Source organism: Lagopus leucura, unplaced genomic scaffold (assembly GCF_019238085.1).
Source record: "Lagopus leucura isolate 7727_CA_CO unplaced genomic scaffold, USGS_WTPT01 Super-Scaffold_100001, whole genome shotgun sequence".
Classification (NCBI taxonomy): Eukaryota; Metazoa; Chordata; class Aves; order Galliformes; family Phasianidae; genus Lagopus; species Lagopus leucura.
The window spans coordinates 75539728-75562364 of NW_024962262.1; the positions used below are offsets into that span (position 1 = coordinate 75539728).

The window sequence follows — 22637 nt, forward strand, 5'->3', positions numbered from 1 at the left end:
TCTTACAAGACCACAGAATTTCACCGGTTTCCACCCCTTCAGCTTGCTGCAGACTCCCACAGATGCAAATGTGGCTGAACTGTGTGGTCATCTCGTGCTGCTATTGCCATGACACATCTAGAATGGTTCCTCCTCTAATCAAAACCCTCTCTGCTAGAGCTTTTCCGAACCCCATTGCTATGCTATGAATGTTTCTCTTCCAAACATGTTAAGAGCTATAGTCTTTCTTTTACTACTTTTACTTACAACTGTAACTACAGCAATCAAAAGAACTTCATGCAACATTTGGACGTATGGTTGTGTGGTTTTATTTTCCCAATAAATCTCAGCTATCCACACTGAGGTAACTATCCTTGAGGACGGCAGCACTCCTTGAAGTCACCCTGAATGTGAATGTCAAAATAAAAAAGCACTTGAAGTAGAAAGTCTTCTTTGCAGTAACTGTTATTGCTTGGGGCTTACTGTCACTCACCCTTTTTCCTCCCTCATAGAATTCCTTTTTGCCAGGTTTCTTGTAGAAAGAGCCCCAGAAAACCCACTTTGTCATTTAATAGTCATGTGAAGATGACAGGGCTATGAACAGAGGACACAGACAAAAATTTTAAAAATAATTTAGAAGTCTCCCTCCAGCTTAAGCACTCTGGATGTGAGCACCTGAAATACCAATCTACATAGAGATGACACCCAGAAAAAAATTTACTAACATTGTCAAATAACTGACATCAAACTGATCCATTATGCTTTTCATTAAGACATACAAAGTTACATTGGGAAAAAAAACAACCCTAAAACTAACAAGGTAACTGCTCCAGATGATCTAGATTGCTATGTGACAAGGATAAAGTGTCCCGATGCTGTGAGTGAGGGTTTTAAGGGACTCTGAACAACTGAGGGCCCAAAGCTTTGACAGCTCTGTGTTCTTAGTGGTCTCAGTTAATCCTAACCAAGGGCCTGTTGTGCTGTACTGTGACTGTCACGCGGAGGAATAAGGTCACAAAGTGTCATCTAAGACCCTCGCATTTAGAATGGAGCTTTACAAGGAGAATATACAGCAGTAAATACTGTGGGAAAGTTACTCACTTTCTTTCTTCCAGCAGAGCAATTTCTTTTTTCACCTCATGATACTCTTCTGCTATTTTGCAGTGTTGTTTGTACACCTGCATCGATTCCTTAGAGTCATGACAAGGAGGCAGAGGCTTTATGAACAGAAGAAGAAAAAAATACTGCTTTTGAATGCAATATTAGGAATAAACACATATTTTGAAAGATGCAATTGTCAGTTCATCTCCGTGAGAATACTTAGAGAAAAGGTTGAGCACTTTGAGAAAAGCTGCTGTATTGAAAATACTCCTAGTGATGGCTTTCCACAGAAGGGAAAGAATGCTTTTCTGCACATGAATATGCATAACCCTTCAATCTTTGTAAGGATTTTCGGAGCTTTTCACAACAACTTTGCAAAGTATCATGAAAGATTGTTTAAAGAAAGATTTCTCCCTTACCTATTCTTTTTTCAGCTGTAGAAAAGTAAGAATGATAAAGCTGACACATCAGTCATATCTACAAAATATGTGAGCATCTTTACACTGCAGAAACTACAGCACTGAAGAGGAGGGTAATTTGAGTGTAAACCAGCCCTTATTCTCCAATTCTCAAAAGGAGAATAAAAGGTATGGAAAGTTATTGACTAAACACTCTTTTTCATAGAAGCCCTGCTTCTTCCAGCTTATTATTAAAATGGACAAGACTGTGAATTGAGACTAGGGCTGACTCTGCTGGATTCACAAGGAGCTACACTTCTGACCCTGGTAAAGCCAAGATTTCATAGTGTGTGTGACCCAGCAATGCCTCAATCTCTAAGTAGTTTGCTCAAGACTGTCTCCAGTTTCTCTGCACTGCTAGTTCCTGTAGAAGAGGATATAGTTAGTTAGCAGAAATGTTACGGGAGCACTGGCAAAGTGTGTCCAATTTCCACCAGAGGAGTGTGTGAGATTCAAAGTAGAAAGATGACAGTCATTAAAAAATCTGATAAAAAAGAGTGAAGTGAAAGCATTGTATCCCCTAACCTGTATACCTTATTGTTATTAATAATTATACATTATTACAGAAAGATTTGTTGTTGTTGTTCCAGTGCATACTAAGTACAGCAGATTAAATCACCCTGTCCTCAGTCTCTTCATAAGAATTTCAACTAAAAAGCCTGAAAATATAGTGTGGTTAAGTGTCAGTGTATTTTGTTCCTTAAAAGAGTACAACTTAATTTGGGCCTCAAGCTTGGCTGGCACATCGTGACCACAGCACTTTCAGGAAGTGTATTATTTTTAAGTTATTAGCCATGAATCAATTGACTGTAAATGAAGTCCAAATAGCATGCTTGAGCCACCTGTTTGAAGCAAAAGGAAGCACTTAAAATAGTTCCTTTACTGTCCAGTTAAAGAAATCCAATTGCCTTTCACAACATAAGCAGACTTTTATTTCTTGTCGTTCTATTTTGACTCTTATTTGTAGCATAATATTCCTTCAAGTGCATTCTTAGAAAAACACAAGTCTTCAGACATTTCCTATCCATGGTCTTGCAATCCTGTGTTCTAGCTAAATTGGAAATACATATTTTATCAAACACATTCAGAAACAAACATGAAAAATGTTTTTATCCAAGAGGCAGAGTGTGTTGGCTTGAGATGCGCACCAGTGCAAAAATGTAACCAATGAATGGACCTCTGAAAGTATTTGCAGATGGTATGCAGTTCCGCATTGAAAATTTAAAACAGATAGTCATTTTCCATCTTCTAAATGTAAGAAATGCCACAGCAGAATAGTTTTCATGGCACAGTTCTGAGCTCGGAGAATTTGGGACCCCAGAGAAAGGGCTGTTCATTACTGGGTGAATGTGGTCCTAGGAATGGGCTTTTAATTGCATTTCAATGTGGCTGAGCAATAGCACCATTCATATAGTCACCCAAATAATAACCACAAATTTAACAGGACAGAATATAGAAGTCTCGGCGCTCTAATCCAAGAATGCAAGGGTGAGCCAAAGTAGCATCTGTGGTATCTACCAGAGATCAGCAAACAACAAATGCATCATAACAAAACGATCTTTAACAATACCCAGTGAGGGAAAGTCCCCGGAGTGATACTTCAAAGAAGAAGAAACCTGCTTTTGCTTTCAACATAGTTTCCGCAAAACTAGCTGGTTTAAATCAGTTTAAAAATTAAAGCAGCATTCAGTTTCTGTATTCCAGCTTCCCACTCAAAAGATATATTTAGAGAGTTAAAATTATCTAGTCATGCTGAGCCTTAATATCTAATTCCCACTTAGAACCAGTTGCTGGCTTTCAAACTCCTACCATTGTTTCCTCTTCAGCGTCATTTTTTCTTACATTGATATTTTATCACTAGACAATAAAAGATACGGTTTACTGATATTCTGTTCATACAATTCTGTTTCAACTTTGACGGATGTTCTTACACAATAAATCAATAACTTGATTTCTAATTGTGAAAAGATACCTATTTGGTACATAAAAATCAGGACAGTGCATTTTACTTTAAAATGTAGATTTGATAATGTTTTCGTATGACTGGACATTTTGGTTTGCTCTTTGGTAAAACTGACATTTCTAAGAATGGTTTTGGAGATAATACCTACAGAGTAATTTCTGGGCTGTGGTACATAAAACACAGGCTTATGCATCATTATTTAACAAGCAGCTGTACTGTAATCACAAGAGACGTGAAGGAGCAACACTCTGTTTCTTTGCTGCTCACCATAAAAGACCAAGAAACACATAAGCACAGGGAAATTATTTTAGCCATGTCGAACAGCCTACTTTTTGCCGTAAAGAAGGGTGCAGAGAATTAATGATACATCTGTTCCCAATAAAATAAGCATTTTCAGAAGATGGAAGGGCAAACTCCTGAAAAAAAACACCTCAGAAAGATGGGAAGGTTACTTGTTCCAAAGGTGTACCTCTGAATTGGCACACATTTACAGTGTCGACAAATTTCCTTAGAAAAGAAATGAAAAACAGTAATGTAGCAGTTACTGAACTTGTCCATAATCATCTAAATAAGACTGAGAGAAATGTGCTAAAATCTGAAACCAGTCCCATGTTATCAGAAACAAATTCTGCAGTCCACGGGCTTATCATGTTGTTAGAGCAGCTTAAGTCCTCTGCCTCAGCTAAGGGTCTGCCCCAGAGCCTCACCAAGACTAGAAATTATGCTGTTACTTCCAGTCCCATTTTGCCAAAGACAAATTTCCAGTTTTTTTTATTATGCCAGCACTGGCTTTCATTCAAATGGTGCTCCTTTATCCTGCCTATTCTACCCCTGTGATATGCTTACAGAGAGTTCTCATGCACTTTCCAACCCTACATCCGAGCTGCACTCCTCTAATCCCTCACAGACAAAGCTTTATTCCTCTAGTTTGTCCTGGGGGTGTTCAAGGAAAGGCTGGATGTTGTGTTGAGGGACATGGTTTAGTGGGAGCTATTGGGAATAGGTGAACGGTTGGACTGGATGATCTTGAAGGTCTTTTCCAACCTTGGTGATTCTATGATTCTATGAATACCTGTGACCAGGCCACATGAAGCCTTACAGTGCCTACCCGGAGGGCAGTCCTCTGGCACAGAACTGGCATCCCCATTCTAATCCACGAAGTCTGTATGCTATTTTTTGGTAAGAGCACTCTAGCTTCCATAGGTGACAAACGACAGAAGTCCTAAAAAAGTTCAATTTACAGTATGGTGTCTTTTTTTCATTCAGATACTTCAGGAAGTGTCTTGCCAGTCCATAATTAATATATATAAAAGCATACCTGCTACGTAAGCAAAAAAAGCTCCGGCCAAAGAAAGTTATATTTAATGGCAACAGTTGCTACTTTTAATCCTGCTTATTTCAGGCTTCAGTGTCATCCACCCTCATTTTCCTGTGTTGGCAAAATATGTGCACACAGCATCTCTGATTTGGTTCTCAAAGCTATTACAGAAACTATAGTTTTCAGTGGTACCGTTGGTCTACCCTGCCATCCCTAATTTTCAGCAAGGTCTGATTTTCCTTGCACTTTATGGAATGACTCACCTTGACAAACTTCCTCAAGAACTCAGCAAACAGACACTAAGAGATCCTGTTACAGGCTATTCTGTTACTGCACATAGGTACGTACATCTGTACAGGACATCTGCAATGTCTATTTAGGTTTTCATTTAAAATGCAGATATGAAAGACGTTGAAAGACGATACGTAAGGATAGTTCATGAAAAGACAGCTAAGACACTGAGCTTTCTGCCTAAGACAGGCTGTTCTAATTACCTTTGCTGAACAATTTTCAATTTTGTTTTGTGCATTTTTCTTTGATTTGTTCACTTTGCAATCTACATTTTCCCTTGCCACATGAATATCAGCATTCTCAATCCACAGAAGTTCACAGCCAAGTCTGTAAGCCCTGTGTAGTCAATAGTGTCACTGCGGTATTCAAAAACTTTAAAAATCAATTTTTTATGTATTAATTTTTGTTTGTGGTGTTGTAGTTGTTCTAGGTACTTCAAAAAGAAATCAAGACTTGTTTCTGGGAAGTTTGAAGAAAAAGATTGTGTCATGCATTTTTGCCAGCTGAGCATGCAGACTCAACTAGGAGGTAATCTCCAGCCCAGATCTGGAGTGGCATCCTGTATTTTTTGTAGGTCTGGTAAACTAAATCCAGCTAAACCATTCTGGAAGAACAGAAAGCCCAGCGACAATATTTTGCATGTGGCCTATTTTCATTACATGGCCTTGTGCTTTCATGTGATAGCTGGACATTGCAGCTCCTTTTTGGTAGCAACTGCAACTCTTCAAGCAATTTCAGGCAGCTAGTCTAGGATATATCTAGTCTAGTCTACTTTTACTATGGAAATAAGCAGCTATCTTTCTTTCAAACAATTCAGGTCAGCTGGATGGAAGCAACTGAGAGTTTTGCTTTCATTGCCTGAGAGATTTTCTATACTTTTGCAATCATAGTGTGATGCTTTGGCTTTGTCAACACCCATGTCACACAGAATCTAAAAGTGCAGTTATTACAGCAGTGTTACGGGAGACTTCATCAGCTCATTGGCAATCAAATCTAATTATAGAGTACCAAAGTACTGTAGGAAGTCTCTTGGAATTTAGTGCTTTTAATGCAGAGCAAACTGTTTAGAACTTCTGTATGCTTTTTAACTTTCTAAAATATTTTTTTTGTTGTTTGTGTACCAGTAGTCTTGGCAGTGAGCAGTAGCAATGGTTCCATTATTTAAGTTCCAGACAGAATAAACAAGGTTTCTGATAAATGCTTGTGTCACATTCAAACTGTCCTTACTGCAATGTTTTCCTCGCTTCTTTTGTATAGACATTTCCTACTTAAGCATGAAAAACAACTCCTTGACTTAACAAGCTGATATTGTGAACAGTTGGAGTCTTTTCTCTGCCATAGGAAATTTTATGGTCATCCAACTCTACTGATTACAGGAGATTTATCATTCGAACAAAATATGATACACTTGTCTCAGGCTCGCGATTTCATGAAGGATAAGGAGTTACAGAACACTCCGTATATCTGTACGAGATTTGTGTTCTTTCCTATTTAGAATCAAACACCCAGATGGAATAAATTGTTTCTGGGAGATGAACCACAGGAAATGCTGGAGCAGGACAGACAGCCTAGCAATTTAAGTCTTTAATACCAGATACATGCATCTACATTCTGTGACCTGTGCAATAAGGCCTTACATGCTGATGTAGATGTCTAAATATAGACAAAATCAGTAGTGAAATGTTTGTCAGAGAGGCCATCAGCACTGTGCAGCTAATCAAGGCCTGGTTTAGCTCTGACACAAGGCAAAACACTTCCCAACAACAAACTAACAAATGCAGCAAGTCTGGCCTCTCTTCACCTCTGACTTTAACTGCTTGTACAACGGGGGGAAGAACACACACCCGAAGCCCAAATAAGCTAGTGCTTTATCCTCAAAGTGTTGCTTTTCAGTGGGAAGATAATACATTCCAATACTGCGAACAAAGGAAAGCCAAATTAAAAACTTACTAACATGAGTTTGGTTTCATTTAAGCATATAAGGAACTTCTTCAGATATTTTCTTTTAATAACAAGGCTTCAAAAAAGATGAAGCCTTTCTTGTCTATTAATTGCTGTGTTCTCATATATAGAGCTATTGCGTCTGATTGGCCATACACAATACTTCTTTTTTTTAAAGGCCAAGAAACAAGAACAAAACTTTTGAATTAGAGAACTGGTATCATTTTCTTACGTATTACTTCTTGAAACATTTTCCTCTCACAAGTGGAAAAAGTAACATTCAGAAAGGTAATTGGAGAAGACAGTGTTTTTGTCTGAACATATCTAGTTGATCTGAACACTGGACCGATCATTTCTGTTCTTCACAAAGCAGCTCTGACTTTCAACTAGTTTCCCTCGAGTAAGAATTCTTACAGAGCATTAAGTATTTGCAGTTGGTCTCCTAGAAATACCCTTCCTCCAGCCAATCCTACCTCCACCTCTGCATAGCTGGCAGCAGTGCTTGGACAGCAGGCACGATCACCCTGCCAGGGATGGCCACACTGAACTCTGCCCTGCCATCGGACACCAGTGCCCAAGCAGGAGGCATGGCAGGACTGTGGGAGGAAAAGTGGGAACACTAGGTAATTCTGCTCAAACTGCCAAGATGACTGCCAGGGACAAAGATAGAAGGGCAAGGGCTTGAAGCCCAAAAGAGAGGTGCAAATTGCTTGGTACTCAGGCTGTGGTCTGACGCCTGCATGCATAAAATACTAAGGCACTGATTTTCCAAGTGGCTCCGTGAACTTGCATATCTTTCAAGCTGCTTTCAAAATCTAACCTGAAGATCGGTTAATTTGGGCTCTTCTTTTTAAAGGTTTCAAGGTCTCACCAGTTTTCAAAAATACAGTCTTTTTTTTTTTTCTTTTTTAAGTTCCTGGTACTGTACAGACACATACCCTGCATATATCATTTTTTCTTTAAATAAAATAGTAATGCTTTTGACTGTATTTACAGCACGGCAATGAAAATCTCATGGCTGTATATGTGATGTTTTTATTATAAAAATATGTACCAACATTCTTACAAACCCAAGTATTTCAGGCAGCTATGCCATGGTTGATTAAAGGGCTTGCTGAGATGTGTGCTGCTTTATACTAGCTAACTCTGGGATACAGAAAAGCATGGATGGGGTGGTAAGGGACACCGCTATTCACTACTATTCAGTACTTCTGCAGGTCCTGGTGAAGTCCATGTTGTTGAAGTTTGCTTCTGCAGTATGAGAGCTACCTGTTCCAATGCTGCCAAGGTTCCATTAACAGAAATTGCAAACATATGCTATACGGGACTGACATACCCTATGCAAACTGAATCACACTAACTGAAAAATGTGATTAATAAGAAATTGTAACTAGGTACATTATGGCTTTCTTACACTTACTGTTATTTTGGAATTTTAAAGCAATTTAAACCTAATTATATTAAATGTTTATAATTTTGTGATCCATATTGATGAAAGCAAAAAAATTAAAGTAGTTGTTGCTAAAGCTATTACCTCTACATAGCTCAGAACCCTATGCTAACTAACTGCCACCAGTTCAGCATTAAGACATTTAAACATAATATGCACATAAGCTTGGAAAGCTAATGGGTGAAGCAGCACCATTAACATTATAATTTTGAGTGCTTGGATCAGATATTATTCATAAGATCCTTCGAATTACCTCAGATTTATCCCTAAAATAGTTAATGAAGGATAATAAGAATACAATCTGAATCAAAGCCTTTGATTGTTCTTTGAACTTGTTGTCATCTTGAAATCAAGAGGGCAAGGGAAGTTTCTTTTGAAAATATTTTACTTAGCAGACCGTTATTTATCCAACACACTTGAAGTCTTCCACTCTATTTCAGCCTATCATAAAATTACACATTTAGAGCACATTACTTGCTCCAGAAATGGGCTGTAAAAGTCCTAATAAAAAATAATAACTTGGCCTGTAAAATACCTACATCTAACACTAGTAATTTTCTTTTTAGGTACCAACAGCAGTAATGACAATCATACTTTGCTCTTTTAGAGCAGCCTTTGCTTACTCGTTTCAGTGCTCTTTGACAAGGAAGGTAGTAATTATTAACCTCATTTCACAGACCAACAGAGGGATGAGGCAATTTATCCATGAACACACAGTGTGTCGCTGACTGAAAAAAAAATGCAGGTATTGACTTTCTGTTCAATGTGTCTGCCACAAAACAATACAGATTTTCTGAAATGGAGTTCTTCTGAGGGAAGAAAAACTATCAGTTGTCTCTGCTGCTCTTTTCAGCTCAGGCTGTAAGGTGCTATTCATTCCTTTAATCTTTCCTTGTTATGCCCAAGCAGCCTGTCTCTATTCCCAGGATTAGAGGGACAGAGCAAGAAGAGTCTCTGTCATCCTCCATTCCTTCCTCAGTCATCCTTTTGATGAGAACAGCAGGAGAGAAAATTAAGTCCTTTAAGTCAGCAGCCCTCCAGTGTTGTCTCACTCGTTGATGGGGACAGGAAGGATGACATCATTGAACAACACGCTCTGCTAATGCCTTTCTCAATTTACACTCAGGAAACAACTGCCTTCATATTGAAATATCAGAGGAAGTCTAAATGCTCCTGGGAAACAGATGATCTAAAGTAGCTTACAGAGGCCAACAAACACTCCAGAACTGCCAGAGAGGAAAAGGAAATAATCCCTGGACACAGAGCTGGCTCGGTGCCTGGCAGACTATGGAGTTGCCATCAATTGCTACCTGATTGCCCAGCAGTCAGGGCTCCACTGGCATCACAAATCAGAGCAGGCACAAAGGAGTTCACCTCTTCTGTCTTGTACTGCTTGCAGACATCTTCTAGGGCAACTGTGTGGCTTGCTGGCCATGCAGTATGAATTCAGTGGTTTTGACTGATGACTGGCCTTTCTTATCCAAGAATTGAGATGGGATGGCACTGCAGAATGAACCTTTGTGTTCTCTAGGGATGCTTAAGAGAAGGCTGATCATAGTCTTAGCACAGTTTGTATACATGCATGGCTCATTTCCTTTCCCATCAAATCACAAAAACTCCCTTCATTACTGTGCAGTAGTGCATGCTGTGTTTTGCACAGGAATTGTAAAAAACAAAAAACAAAAAACAACACCAAACAAACAAAAAAAAACCATAAAAGCATGTGAGATTATTAAAGTAATTATTTCCCTGCAATTGGATTAAAGATGCTGAAACGCTTTTCTCAGATTTTAAAAAGACAACGCTTTCCTCTATGGAAACATACAGTCTTATTAAATGTTCATAGATTAGAGAAGTACCACTGAAAACTTTCATCTTAGTGTAACATCCAGAGTCTTTTAACAAAACAAATCCAGTCAAGTAGAACTGCAGTCAAAAAAGAAAAGGTTTACCTGCAGCTGCTGATCTAGTTCTGGAAATGCCAAAGGGAAGGAGTTTTCAGGAGCATCATCATCTAGAAGGTATAGATGACATTAAAAGCCAGTATGTACCAAGAAGGCAATTTCAAATAATCTGTTCAAAGTAGTTCTAAATTGCATATATTCACAAACATCTTCATGTATATGCTTATTTTTCTACACTTGAGATACCTTAATGAACTCTTTGACAATATCAATGAGTGGGAAATAAGGAATTATTTAGGTTCTAGAAAAGCAGAAATGTATTTTGTATTGCCGTGATTAAGAAACAAAACAAAGCCAGTTACAGAAGAAGAGTTGTGACAATTTAAAAACAATACAGTGAAACAATCCTACTCCCTGAGATATCCATTACAGTGCAAAATAAGGAACCTTCCACAAACAGCACCCTTACAATGAAAAAGTTCCTCACTGGAATGAAAGGGAAGGATAACTTCCCCATCACAGTACAATGACTTACCAGGGCTAAAACAACAAGGATAGAAACCTTTTCTCCCACCATCCAAAGACAACTGCATGAACAAGAAAATTAGACTGGCACACCAGCAACTAGAAGACAGTCACCAACATAGATATGATTAAAGTGAGGAAGCACCGCAAGCCTCTCCATACTGTAAGGAAATGCCTTTACTTTAACCTGCGGATTGTAGTCCTTCCCTCCTAGAGTCAGTTCATTCATGACAATGAGCCAAACTTTGTTTTTATTTATTTCTTTATTTTTAGTACGGGCTTCATGCAAAGGTGGGACAGAGTGTGCCAGTTGCGTCAGTGTTGTGGTGTGGACACCTGCCCACTAGTAGCTGGACTGAGATCAGAAATATGAATCATACTACGCAGCGTCACAGCTAGACACCGCAATATTTCTTTCTCAGTGACTTTCACACTATCAGTTTTGCATTGGGTTGTGATGACGGTTTGTGTATCTTACTACAGGTTATGGGAGGTGAAGAGAAGGTTACTATAAGCCAGCTTACAGAGCCGGTTATTTGTAATGTGTCAAAATAAAACAAGGATGGCTCTCACTGGAGAAAATTGCTACCATAGGTCAGATCCTGTGGACTGCTTTTTGCTGACAAACCTGTATGCCACAAATCCCCAAAAGGATTTAAAAAACTAGGTGTCAAAGCAGGTTTAAATTGTTTTTCCAATACAGTTATCTCTTTATCCAGCCATCAGTGGTCATGTACTGGCTAACAGACGGTCAGAATCTTACTTTTAACTAGCTCGGCCTGAGATGGACACCACCAGGAAGGTGGTGTGAATGCCCAGAGGAGGGCAGGGAGGAAAAATACAGTGATACGAAAGGGCAAAGCAAATATTTATGAACCTCTGCAAGAAACAAAGCAAAGAAGTATGTTTTTATGGGCTATGTGTCTTCCTCATAAAGTCACACCCACACACACAACTTCCATTTGTGCACCATGTCCCATACATGCCTACTGTAGGAAATATTTAAATGGTTTTAATTTCAGAGTTGTATCCTGAAGATATGCAAGTGTTTACCTTTAATTTTCTGTTGCTTTCTTGCACGATATTTAAAAATAGACCAATAATCTAAAAGAAGAAAGATGAATCATATGACAGAGCTAAAAGGAAGGACAGAATAGGACTCAGTCAGACGAGGGGTACAGCTGCTCTACAGATATTTGGCCAAATAGCTGTTGAATATTCTGACAGAGATACTGGAGCAGAGGAATGGTCCTATTTGTTTTGACAATTTCAGCAGTACAACTTCAGTACAGTAGCAGTAAGGAGGGAACTCAAACAATTTTATCTTAAGGAAAATCAAAGAAAAAGTTATCCCAGAAGAAGAGACATCAGCCAAAAAATACTTTTTCATTGAATCAGATATTAATAAGGAAAAATAATGTTGCAGAACATTAGAAAATATTTTGGATTCCCCTCAGGAAAACAAACAAACAAACAGTAAATAAGGTTTTAAAATGTTTTAGAAAGGATGGAATAAGGAGAGAATTTACTGTAGAGGAAATCCTTTCAATAAGCAGATGTTCAGTACTTATTTTCTGAACTCAAGTGACTGAGTCAATGGTACTAAAAATGGAACATATTGGTATCCTAACCATTAAGGCATACCATAGTACATTTTATAATGGGCCTGCCCTAGCATCTATTGAACAGCTGCTAGGGTTTTTTTTAGTTATGCTAGTTTAAGACTTGTTTAAATCATCCTCTCAATGATGCTCACCACATCAGATAAGCCGGGGACTTTGGTGGCTTGAAATTTTTCTGAGTTCCTAATTCTCTTGGGCTCCTATCAAAATTTTCAGCTTAAGTGTTTAGGCCACAAAACCAAAGAGGTATCTGCACAGCTAACTGCAAGCTTGTTTTCCACAAAACCAACAACAAAAATATTTCTCCATAGCTTCCAGTGAAATTAATTACTTCTTCAGGTTGGTCTGTATTTCACCGTTGTCAAAGTAACAGCCACAACAACAAAAATTACTTGGTAAAAATAAAACACATTTAGATTTCACAAAAGAGGAAAGCAAGTGACAGCAATTATTCACTTCCTAATATTCTTTTAAGGATACAGGCAGAAAATCAAGAGGCAAGAAACTCTTGCAGTTTCTTCTAAAAGAATTACTACTGCCTTAGTGCACAGGGGAACAGACTAAATCACATTCTTTTTGCTTTCCATTCAGCTGAGCTCAGACAAAGCATCTTTACGTTTCAAAACCAACTCTGATCATTCCTATAGTAAAGCCAGCAACATAACAAATGAAGAAGCTCCCTAAGCTGCCCAGCCAACACACCTTCACGCTGGGATGGCATGATGGGCAGCGGTGTGCATGGGCAGCAAGGATAAGCCATTCAACCTCTGTTGTCCGGGTGAGCTCTTGTCTCTCTGCTGATCACACCTACTCACGCAGAGGTGATGATGGACTTATTATAAGGAATGGTACAGAGGTTCACTCAAGCAATCTGATTTAGAAAGCTGAACTACATTAAGACTGACTTTCTTTGTACAAGTGTCTTATTACTTATTAGTGATGTTGTTACGCATTCAGTCCCCCCAACATACACTAACGTTGTGCATTTAAGAACAAATCATGCTTTCTGGGAAGCTCACCATGTTTTGGCCTTCTGGAAATATCAATAGCACAGATTTCCATGATGTAGACAAGTAAAATCCCTCAGATTCTACTGTCTGACAAAATGCTTGGTATAGTAGTAAAAGTAACACTCCTGTCTCTTCCTATATACCTGCTCCACTGGGATGTGAGCAATAGCCGATGATTAAGCACTTGAAGAACAACATCTGATTTGTTTGCAGCATGAACTCACAAATTACAGTATCTCTTGGATCTTCACAAAGATAGCCAGAAATAGAACATAAAAATTTAAATGTGTTAAAAGCACATTCAGGTTGCTAAATCAAGCACTCAAAATTTAGGAAATGCCGATCACAACTCCGCTTCCTCGAGTAACTGAGTTATGATCCAGTCTTTAATTATACAATCAGATGCTAATTTTCTCTCCTACACGCGTGGGCAAGTGTATTCAAATCTCTTCCTCCTAAATTAAAGAATTAAATTGGTAACATAAGCAGGCTGTTATCCTGTAAGCAGATCAGCCCTTGCACAGGAAAAGTGCTCAAACCCGACTGCAACTGACAGTTGGACACCACTGGAAAACTGTGTTACAGGGGGTCCGGCCTTGGCCCTAAGAGGGCAGTGAGGCCCAGTAGCTACAGTGCTGGCTACTGACAGATGAGCACAGACTGACGGAGTTCATCCTGGAAGGCTGTGTGGCTAAGTGACTGGGACTTGGCACCACTGCGTGAAACTCCCTGGGTTCTATTCACGGTCCTGCCCGAAGCGACCTTACGCAACCCCTCAGTTACCTCACGCATAAAATAGTGAGGAATGGTCACTGCCCGACCCAGGAATAGGCTATGAAGGCTTGCTCAATAATAAGAGTTGCAGAGCTCCCCAAAATAGCACAGCCCATAACACAAGAGGTAAGAGCAAAACCCTCCTACTCAGTATACCTTCAACCTAAGCCCGACGTGTCCTGTGAGGAATGTACAGCCTCTGTCCCTTTGAGGGTATCTCACGTAGGTTCCTAACTTCCCCAAAATACAACAAGTACTTCCTATCCTAATAAGGTCTTGCACGCAGGATTTATGAAACATTTGGGGCTGCAAAGACATGCACGAGCCCAAACTAAAAAGTGAATGGACTGCAGTGTTATGTTGTCCCACTCTTAGAATTTCTTATTTTATGTCACAGAAATGCCCAAAAGACCTCAAAAATGGGCTGATCATGCCAGCCCCTGAACAGACAGCCACACTGGCAGTATGTTTCCCCCCTCAGGAGCATGTTTGTAGATAAGAAACAGAGTGAGATGAGGTGAGTGATATCTGATGATTCTCATCATTTCCAAAGACCCAGCCACTTATTGTAGGCTGAGTGCAGTTTTGGAAAAACGGCTTTATAAATTTCACCCATATATTTTAGCAATCTCCATTAGTTTCCAATCAATATATTATCAGTTGGAAAGTCTTTGTTGCCATTACAAATGAAAATGAAGATGGAGTAGGGCTTTGAAGCTTGCTGTTGACGCAGCCATTACAAAACAGTCTTACCAGATCAAATATAAAAGCAAAAAATTATTTATGGTCACTAGGAAAACAAAGGCATAAAGAGGAATAAAGTCATTTGCTATGCTAGCAAAAATACCATGTCATTTCACTGTCTGTCAGTTTGATTAAAAGAGCTATATTTTGCCTTTGTTATCTGTGATTTTTCCCAGAGAGTGCTATCAGAGGTAGAGCAGTAATTTATCACCACATTGCTACCAGAATTCTTTTGTTACATTCAAGCTTTTATTCTGGAAGGGAAATTAAAGAGATATTTACCTGTACAGTTTTTTTTTAGAACTACTACACAATACATATCTAGTACTCTACATTTAATAATTGGATATGATGTTTTAATGATATGGTCAGTAAATAAGATTTAATGACATAAATTAGCATATACTGAATTTAATTGGTTTAAATAAATCAGTGTTGATAAATTAAAATGAACTTTCTATTTGGGACCACTTATTCAAATTTTTGAACATCATATTCAGTTTAACTTGTATTGATATAAGATAGACTGATATTATATGTCTCAAATACATCAATTTAAAACAGTACCTTAAGTAAAACTGGTGCAATATGATGTGCAGACATACTCTGGGAAACCTATGTTTGATGCCAGCTTAGTGAACTTGAATAAAAGAGCCAAACATAGATATCTATATATACAGGAATAAGAGATACACAATAAAACTGTCATCTTATATAGCACTCAAATCAGCTGCTGTTCTTGGGACTTTTAAGGAACTGGTTTGCCAACATTCACATGAAAATGCTGTACGAAGCACAAAGCAAAGCACTGACTGACAAATAATGTAACACAATTAAGTTATTTCTTGTACACTCGGGATGGGCGAGCTCCCGCCTTGTAGGTCAGTTAACACAAAGTAATCTCTTCTCATGAGTTGAGAGCAGTTTCTCCTTTCACTGCTTCTCACACCCAGTGCTTGGTTACAATCCTAGCCAGTGAGATAATCACCACCCAGAAGAAACATTCCATTTCCCCTTTTTGTATCTAGTTATGCTGCAAGTTCCTCCAAGTAAGCTGTGGTACAACCCCTGGAAGGATAATGCAGCGTTACTTGGTGAAACCTATCACTGTGCCTTTCAAATGAGATAAAATTCAAGGAAAAGTTTAAGTCAGAGAGATTCTGTCACCACTTAGCCCTGGTGAAGGACTTCCTGTATGTACCCAGCTCATCTTAAAGAATGTCCTATGTAGCTCTTTACCCTATCTTGATCTGACTATGGTTTATTGTAAATTTGGAAACCTTACAAAAGTTTCTTTGCTTTGCCTTCTCTGAATATATTACATGTAATAATGTTAAATAATATTAAATGTAATAATATTTATAATGTAAAAGGTAATAATATTTACATGTTACTACTAGAAGAAAGAGTAGAAATCTTGTGCTGCAGTAAAACAGGGCGTGAGTTTAGACCTCTTACTAGCCCCTAAGGGCTAGTCGTGCAGAGAAATATATGGCAGTCACTTTTACTGGTTGCTATTTAATTTTATCACTACTCAAAGATTGTGGATTGCATATTGCTGGAACTTTTGTCTTTATGTAATAAATGACTCAAAACTATGGAAAGGTTTAACAGAATGTAACAGAAAAAGATTACCTTTCTGTAACTGAGATTCTTTCTGTAAATGTTAAGAGAGGCTGAAATTATTAGCAGGATCGAGAAGTAAAAAATAAATATGATGCAACGTTAAGGAAGCTAGGCTTCCTGCCTTTCATGTCCCTCTTCTTCCAAGCTATTCACAACCTTGTTATTTCCTATTGCCGTCTCCTGTCACAAACCACTCTACCCTCTTTGATTTTCCCATGGTCTCAGCTTTCCCTGACTTGTTTTCAGTGTCTCCCATAAGCATTCTCTTTCTGTAATTCAAAAGATTACTCCCCTTTCTTTTCAGTCTAAGACCTAGATTTGCCACAATTCTTGTAAGAAACATACCGTGCCATTATAGCTTCAGAAGTGACAAGGATTGATTATTACTCTCTGTAATAAAAATGTAATTAGCATGTTATTGTAATTTACAAAAAGAGGGCACAGAGACAGCCACATATTTCCTTATATTACTTCTCCCAATCTTTGTGGATTACCCATCTTTATAAGCTGCAAGTTATGTGCAATAATACAAATGTTTGTTTTGAAATCTCCTTGCATAAGGGATGATACTTTATTCCAAACTAATAGCTGTAAAATGGTATTATGCAATAATTACCTAGGGCATATAAAGTACATTCTGCAATATTTCTTAAAATGACAAAATGATATCCAAGTTAAGGCTATTCTCAGAAAGCTCAGGAAGAGACTTCACATATTATCCTGTCCCATAGAGCACTCATCAGCAGTGGGTTGAAGTTATCTTTATCAGAGATCCTCAGATTTCACATCATCAACACATCTCAGACAGTGACTCACCTTAACAACAGCTCAGTCAACTTTATTTAAGATACTTCCTAGCTTCCATTTTACCTTGTTACACTCTGATTTTTTATTGCACATCAATGGCTCTCCAGACCTTAATAATATTTAAGATACAAACTAAGAATATTCACTTGTTCCAAAGTCTGAAGGGGCCATGTGCATACAGAGCATATTTGAGCAAATTAATGCTCAGTCAGCACTAGCTGACAGGATAAACATCAATGAAATTTCTGCTGCTTTCTCAGAGAACATGCCATGTGGGGCATCCGTTTCCTGAAACCTTTCACCAAGCTGGGCACGTGTGGCACTTTCCAACCTTCCTGTTGAAGGGAAAGTCTCTTCCTGTTCTAGCCTCACTGACAGTACAAAATGTCCCTTTTATTCTGTTATTTTAAAATTGCCTGAAAATCAAGTATACTGTAAATACAAATGATTTTGATAGTTAATTAAAACCTGAAGTCTATCTTCCTGAAACCATTGAAAAAAAGTAATCTAAACTGTCAGTCATTTTAGTCTAATGAAATTGCTAATGGAAACATTAGAAGCTACTGGTCAAGAAAATTGATCATACGATACTGCTATCACTCAGGAAGAAAATTCACCTATAACTCTGGACTTCATTTGATATTGTAGACACTGGTAAAAAGCATGTAAAAAATTAAAGCAATCACTTCCTTGTGGCTTAATCTGTAAATTAAATTGTACCTGGGGATTCATCCAGGCTGAAGGCAATTCGTACTGGCTTATCAGCAGGTACCCTGGCGGTGGTGATCATGTGGGCACTTGAGCCAATGCTTTTACTTGTCTGTTCCAGCTGAAATAATATAAACAAAACATTTATTACAGAGCACGTGATACCATCCAGCAAATGAGTTTTTTAATGCTTCTCATGCATTCATAGCTACCTTTCTCATTCTAACCAAGCAATGTTTAGAATCAAAGCCAAGGGAATGCCATTTCACTTATCCGTTTAAAAAGGATTCAAGTGCAGACTGCCTTTCTTTTGCTATTTGCAGATTAGAAAGTACAATGGCAAAGGAAGCTTCCCCTCTCCTCACCTGCTTGCTCCCCGCCATTGCCCCTTCAGCAAGCCTTGACTCGTGGCAATGCTGCCTGGTTCTGAAGGTGAAGAAGGAAGAAGGGGTGGGGAGTTGAGAGTAACATGACCCCAAGCCTGCCATGTGATTGGAAACGTGCACACCACTCCAGATGGTGTCAATGAGGAGGCACCCAACCTCCCACCTTCCACCCATACTCCCCCAGTCAATGGACAGAAAGTTAGTGGCTTGCCAAACCTTGGTGGTGGTTCTTCAGCGGTCCTCTGTGCAGATGTAGGGGTCTTTCTGCATGGGTTTGCCTCCCGGATCAGGACCTTAGGCAGTCCTTGGTATTTCTTCTGAGACCAGCAGCTCCAAAAAGCAGTTTTAATGAGATGAGACCCTGTCCATCAAGAAAACTGCTAATTCACTTCAAGCAGAGCAATAAAGAATCAATGAGTAACAAAGAAGTTTGTTACTACCGATCTGTACTAGTATAATTAAAGTATCTTCATTCAAAAGTTGTACTCACAGATCTAGTGCATGCATTAACCATTTGAATGAATGGTATGATTGAACTCTACTAAGTAGATGAACGCAAACTTGACCTTGTGGTATCCCTAGCACAAAGCTGCTGAAATTCACAGATATTAACTTTCTAATTAGCTCCATGTGTGAAGAATGTGAAGTCAATGGGACTTCATGCATGCAAGAGATCTGCCCCTAAAAAATTATTTTAGGACTGTAGACTATGCTATCCAGAGTGCATTGTATTCATACCAACAACGTGGACAAATAATGAGAGTAGCTTTTAAATCACTGTAAAAACTCCAGGGTCAATGAGAAACCAAATTTTTCAGGAAAAAGCAACAACAACAACAACAACAATAATAATAATATTTGCTAAATGTTGTAATATCATTAAGAACATAGCATTTACCTCGTGAAAACACAAGCCAATTTCCTAAGCCAATAATCTCGCAGTTTTTCAGTGAAGTAGCAATTGTATTGCACTGAAATCCCAACAACCCATTCCAATTTACACTTAGTTATTTGGCAGTCTCAGAAAGTCAATAGAACAGACTAATATTACAGGATTACAATCTTCCTTGGTGATGCATGAGTGAATCAAATTCTTCCCTGGCATCACTGCATTGCAACCAGTGGAAGAATACTAAATTTGCATTTGGCCCATTAATTTCAGCCTTTATCTGCATTGATATTTAGCTAACAGATACAGTTACTCTGTGGCAACGTTACACAGTCATTCATTAGAATTAACCCTAATCAAAGAAATTGTAATTTAAAAGTCTTACTTTTTCTGAAAATAACAAATATTCTAATATCGTTAAATAAATCTCATTTGGAGGTGAGAACTTCTTTTTCTGCTGACACATGAAAAGTATCAAGGATTATCCCTTATTCTCTCTTGCTATACATCAAGGCACAAAAATTCGAACTGATATCTATTGGGCAGAGACGAACAAAGGTCAAATAACTGCCACAGTGTATGACTTTAGTCTCAGAGAAAGATCTCTAGAGTCAATTGAAATATTCTATTATGAAGAGCACTAACATTTACTTTCTCAACATTATTGATCTTTTTTTCTTCCTCCGGAAACACTTTATAAGAAATATTTGAGACATTTCATTTTCTTAAAAGACAACAGAACTGCTAATGCAAAATTGCTTGATTTTATTTCCCTTCTCTCCTCCCCAGTACAAGGTAAACAGGAAAAACAAAGAGATTTTAAATGATAAGCACATCCTTGAAACAAGGCTATTCATCATTCTGTATCATTCCCCTGATATCTACTATCACGAGTGGTCTTCCACTTCACAGTTCATATCATAGCCTAAGAAACTAAAATGATGCATTCTGCTGAAGGATTTAAATTTCAACAGCAATACTGTTTGGAATAATTACCAATTATTAATACCAACCAATTACATGGTCTGTGGTCTTTAGTATCTTTACATTAGATCTCTTAACTCTAGCTGTTTGAGGGCAAGAATCAATACCCTTTCAGTAAGTGATGGCGATTTCTGTCATAACACAAAAGAAAGTTTTCATTTTATTCTAATTCACACACACACAAACAACAACAGCAGCAACAAAACAGAAAAGAAATCACATCTTTGTACAGAGCAATTACTCTGCTATCCGGTTTCTTATATGACATTTATACCTTCAATCAGTTTTGTGCAGCATCCTCAAGCTCTTCATCACAACAAGCAATGAGAGTACAGAGAGAGGTGGAAGCGTTCTGTGTGCAAGCAAGTTTTGATGCAGGAAGCACACAGCCTGAAAGCCCCCATCCCACCCGCCTTCTCCACACATGATGAACGGTATCGCTGTAGACAGGGATGAATGTGAGTGGGCAACCTGGAATTTAATGTCCTTTAATGAGCAGCCCCCTAGCTCATGACAATTGCTTATAGCGCTGGCTGCCCACGGTTCATAAAAAATCTGTAGCAGAACCCGGATAATCTAAGTGTTGTTACAGTGCTATCAGTTTAGTTCAGTTTTCACACCTGTTGCCTTACCTCACTTAGTGGAGTGTCTGCACTTGTGTAATCCAGGGCCAGCCACTGCCTTGGCTTGTCGTTGCCTTTATGGAGTAAAGCTTCAATAAAAGAAAAGGCTGCACCTGCTGCATAGCAACAAACTGACAAGGTCTGAGAAGCTGAGACAGCTGTCAGGGCAACATGCTGCTACCTGCACTTCCCATGGGCTTTGCGGTCCCAGAAGATCACCCTTTTCTGCTTTTCTTCACAATTCTGCTTTTCCTTCCTCTCCTTTCCAGTGGCGAGGGATTATGATGCTGTCATGCTTCAGGGAGGAAAAAATCCTTCTGTCACAGGCATTATTAAACAGCAAGCTGTGGCGAGACCAAGATTTTTAATTCATTAGTCCTGGCAAACCTAAAATACAAACAGACTTGCTTCATAGGACAGGAATGTTTTCAGCATGACCCAATCAGTGTCTGTGTCTATTCCAGCAAACTGGCAAAGATAGCATGACTCCAGTCAGCAAAAATGTCTGTGGCTCCAATCAGCTTGGGGTGACATTGCCAACTTGGACCGGCTGCAAGCGGACTATCAAATGATAGCAGCAACGATCAGAGCTAACAACAAGGGATGGGCTCGGTGTTTTGGGCTCGGTTCGCGCTGGCTGCGGTGAAGCGAGGCTCGGCTAATGGCAGGCGACAGCACTGCAGCTCCGCAGAGGCAGCGGCACATTTCAGAATGCGTGCGCCGTGAAAGCAGATGTATTTATAGATGAACTGATAATGACGGCGATAACTGAAGCTGACTAAATCAGAGACTTGACTGAACTCAGAGGATTTCCTAGTGTGATTTCTGGTAGCATTTCTCAGCTTTGAAACTGCAGGCAAGTAATTAAGAGAGAAATCTTGAACTATCACAAAAGAGAAAAACTCCTTCTGTTTAAATTTCTATCAGGCACGTGTACTGCCTACATAACGTTATTTGATTGATTGCTACCACTGTAATTAAAGAAATGGAAAACAATTACAAAATGAGTACACAACAATATTAAAAAAGGGGTTCTTTTTTTCTAAAAAAAAAAATCAAGTTATGTTTTGAAGGTATATTTAATTCTAAACTCCAGATGGAAAAGCTTTATCTAACCCAAGTGGAGGAACTGCTAGATTCTTCTGTTGGCTCAGCTGAGATATACAGAGGTTGCAGGACAAGTTGAAGTGTAAAGGCTCTCTGAAGTCAAATCTTCATCCTCAACCTCCCACCTCTCCTCAGTTTCTGGCTTCAGCCCAGGATTGCTGTAATCATTGCAGATCTCAGGAACTCAGCAGCTGCCCTCACAAGACCTTTTTCATCCTCTGAAATGACCAAACTACAGAGATATTCTATCCACATCGCCCTTCCGCCAGCAATGATCCAGAAGGGTATCAGAGAGCCATACCATTAGTTAGGTGTTTGGTGAGGCAATCTTCTGAACTGAACTGTGATTTTAGAGCAAGCATTAGGCCCAAATAGTCAGTCAAAAGCAGAAATGCATCTCTGACTATGCTCACCCTTTTCTCTTGAT

The 22637-nt window shown here is 38.8% G+C and overlaps 1 protein-coding gene across 5 annotated transcripts in view; it reads right to left on the reverse strand.

Annotated features, from left to right (window-relative positions):
- The window catches only part of MAP3K7CL (MAP3K7 C-terminal like), a 34753-nt gene that overhangs the window by 8498 nt on the left and 3618 nt on the right, over positions 1 to 22637 (reverse strand). The window contains exons 1-7 of one of the 5 annotated variants that reach the window (XM_042868433.1): positions 21285 to 21565; positions 21113 to 21177; positions 18824 to 18968; positions 18587 to 18647; positions 18234 to 18342; positions 10454 to 10515; positions 1081 to 1196 (exon numbers count right to left, since the gene is read on the reverse strand). In XM_042868433.1, the coding sequence (XP_042724367.1) occupies positions 1081 to 1196; positions 10454 to 10515; positions 18234 to 18342; positions 18587 to 18604 (305 nt within the window). In that variant the 5' untranslated portion in view covers positions 18605 to 18647; positions 18824 to 18968; positions 21113 to 21177; positions 21285 to 21565. Of the gene's footprint in view, positions 1 to 1080; positions 1197 to 10453; positions 10516 to 18233; positions 18343 to 18586; positions 18648 to 18823; positions 18969 to 21112; positions 21566 to 22637 lie in introns of those variants that run through there. The other 4 variants (XM_042868432.1, XM_042868431.1, XM_042868430.1 and 1 more) reach the window with 4 other exon arrangements.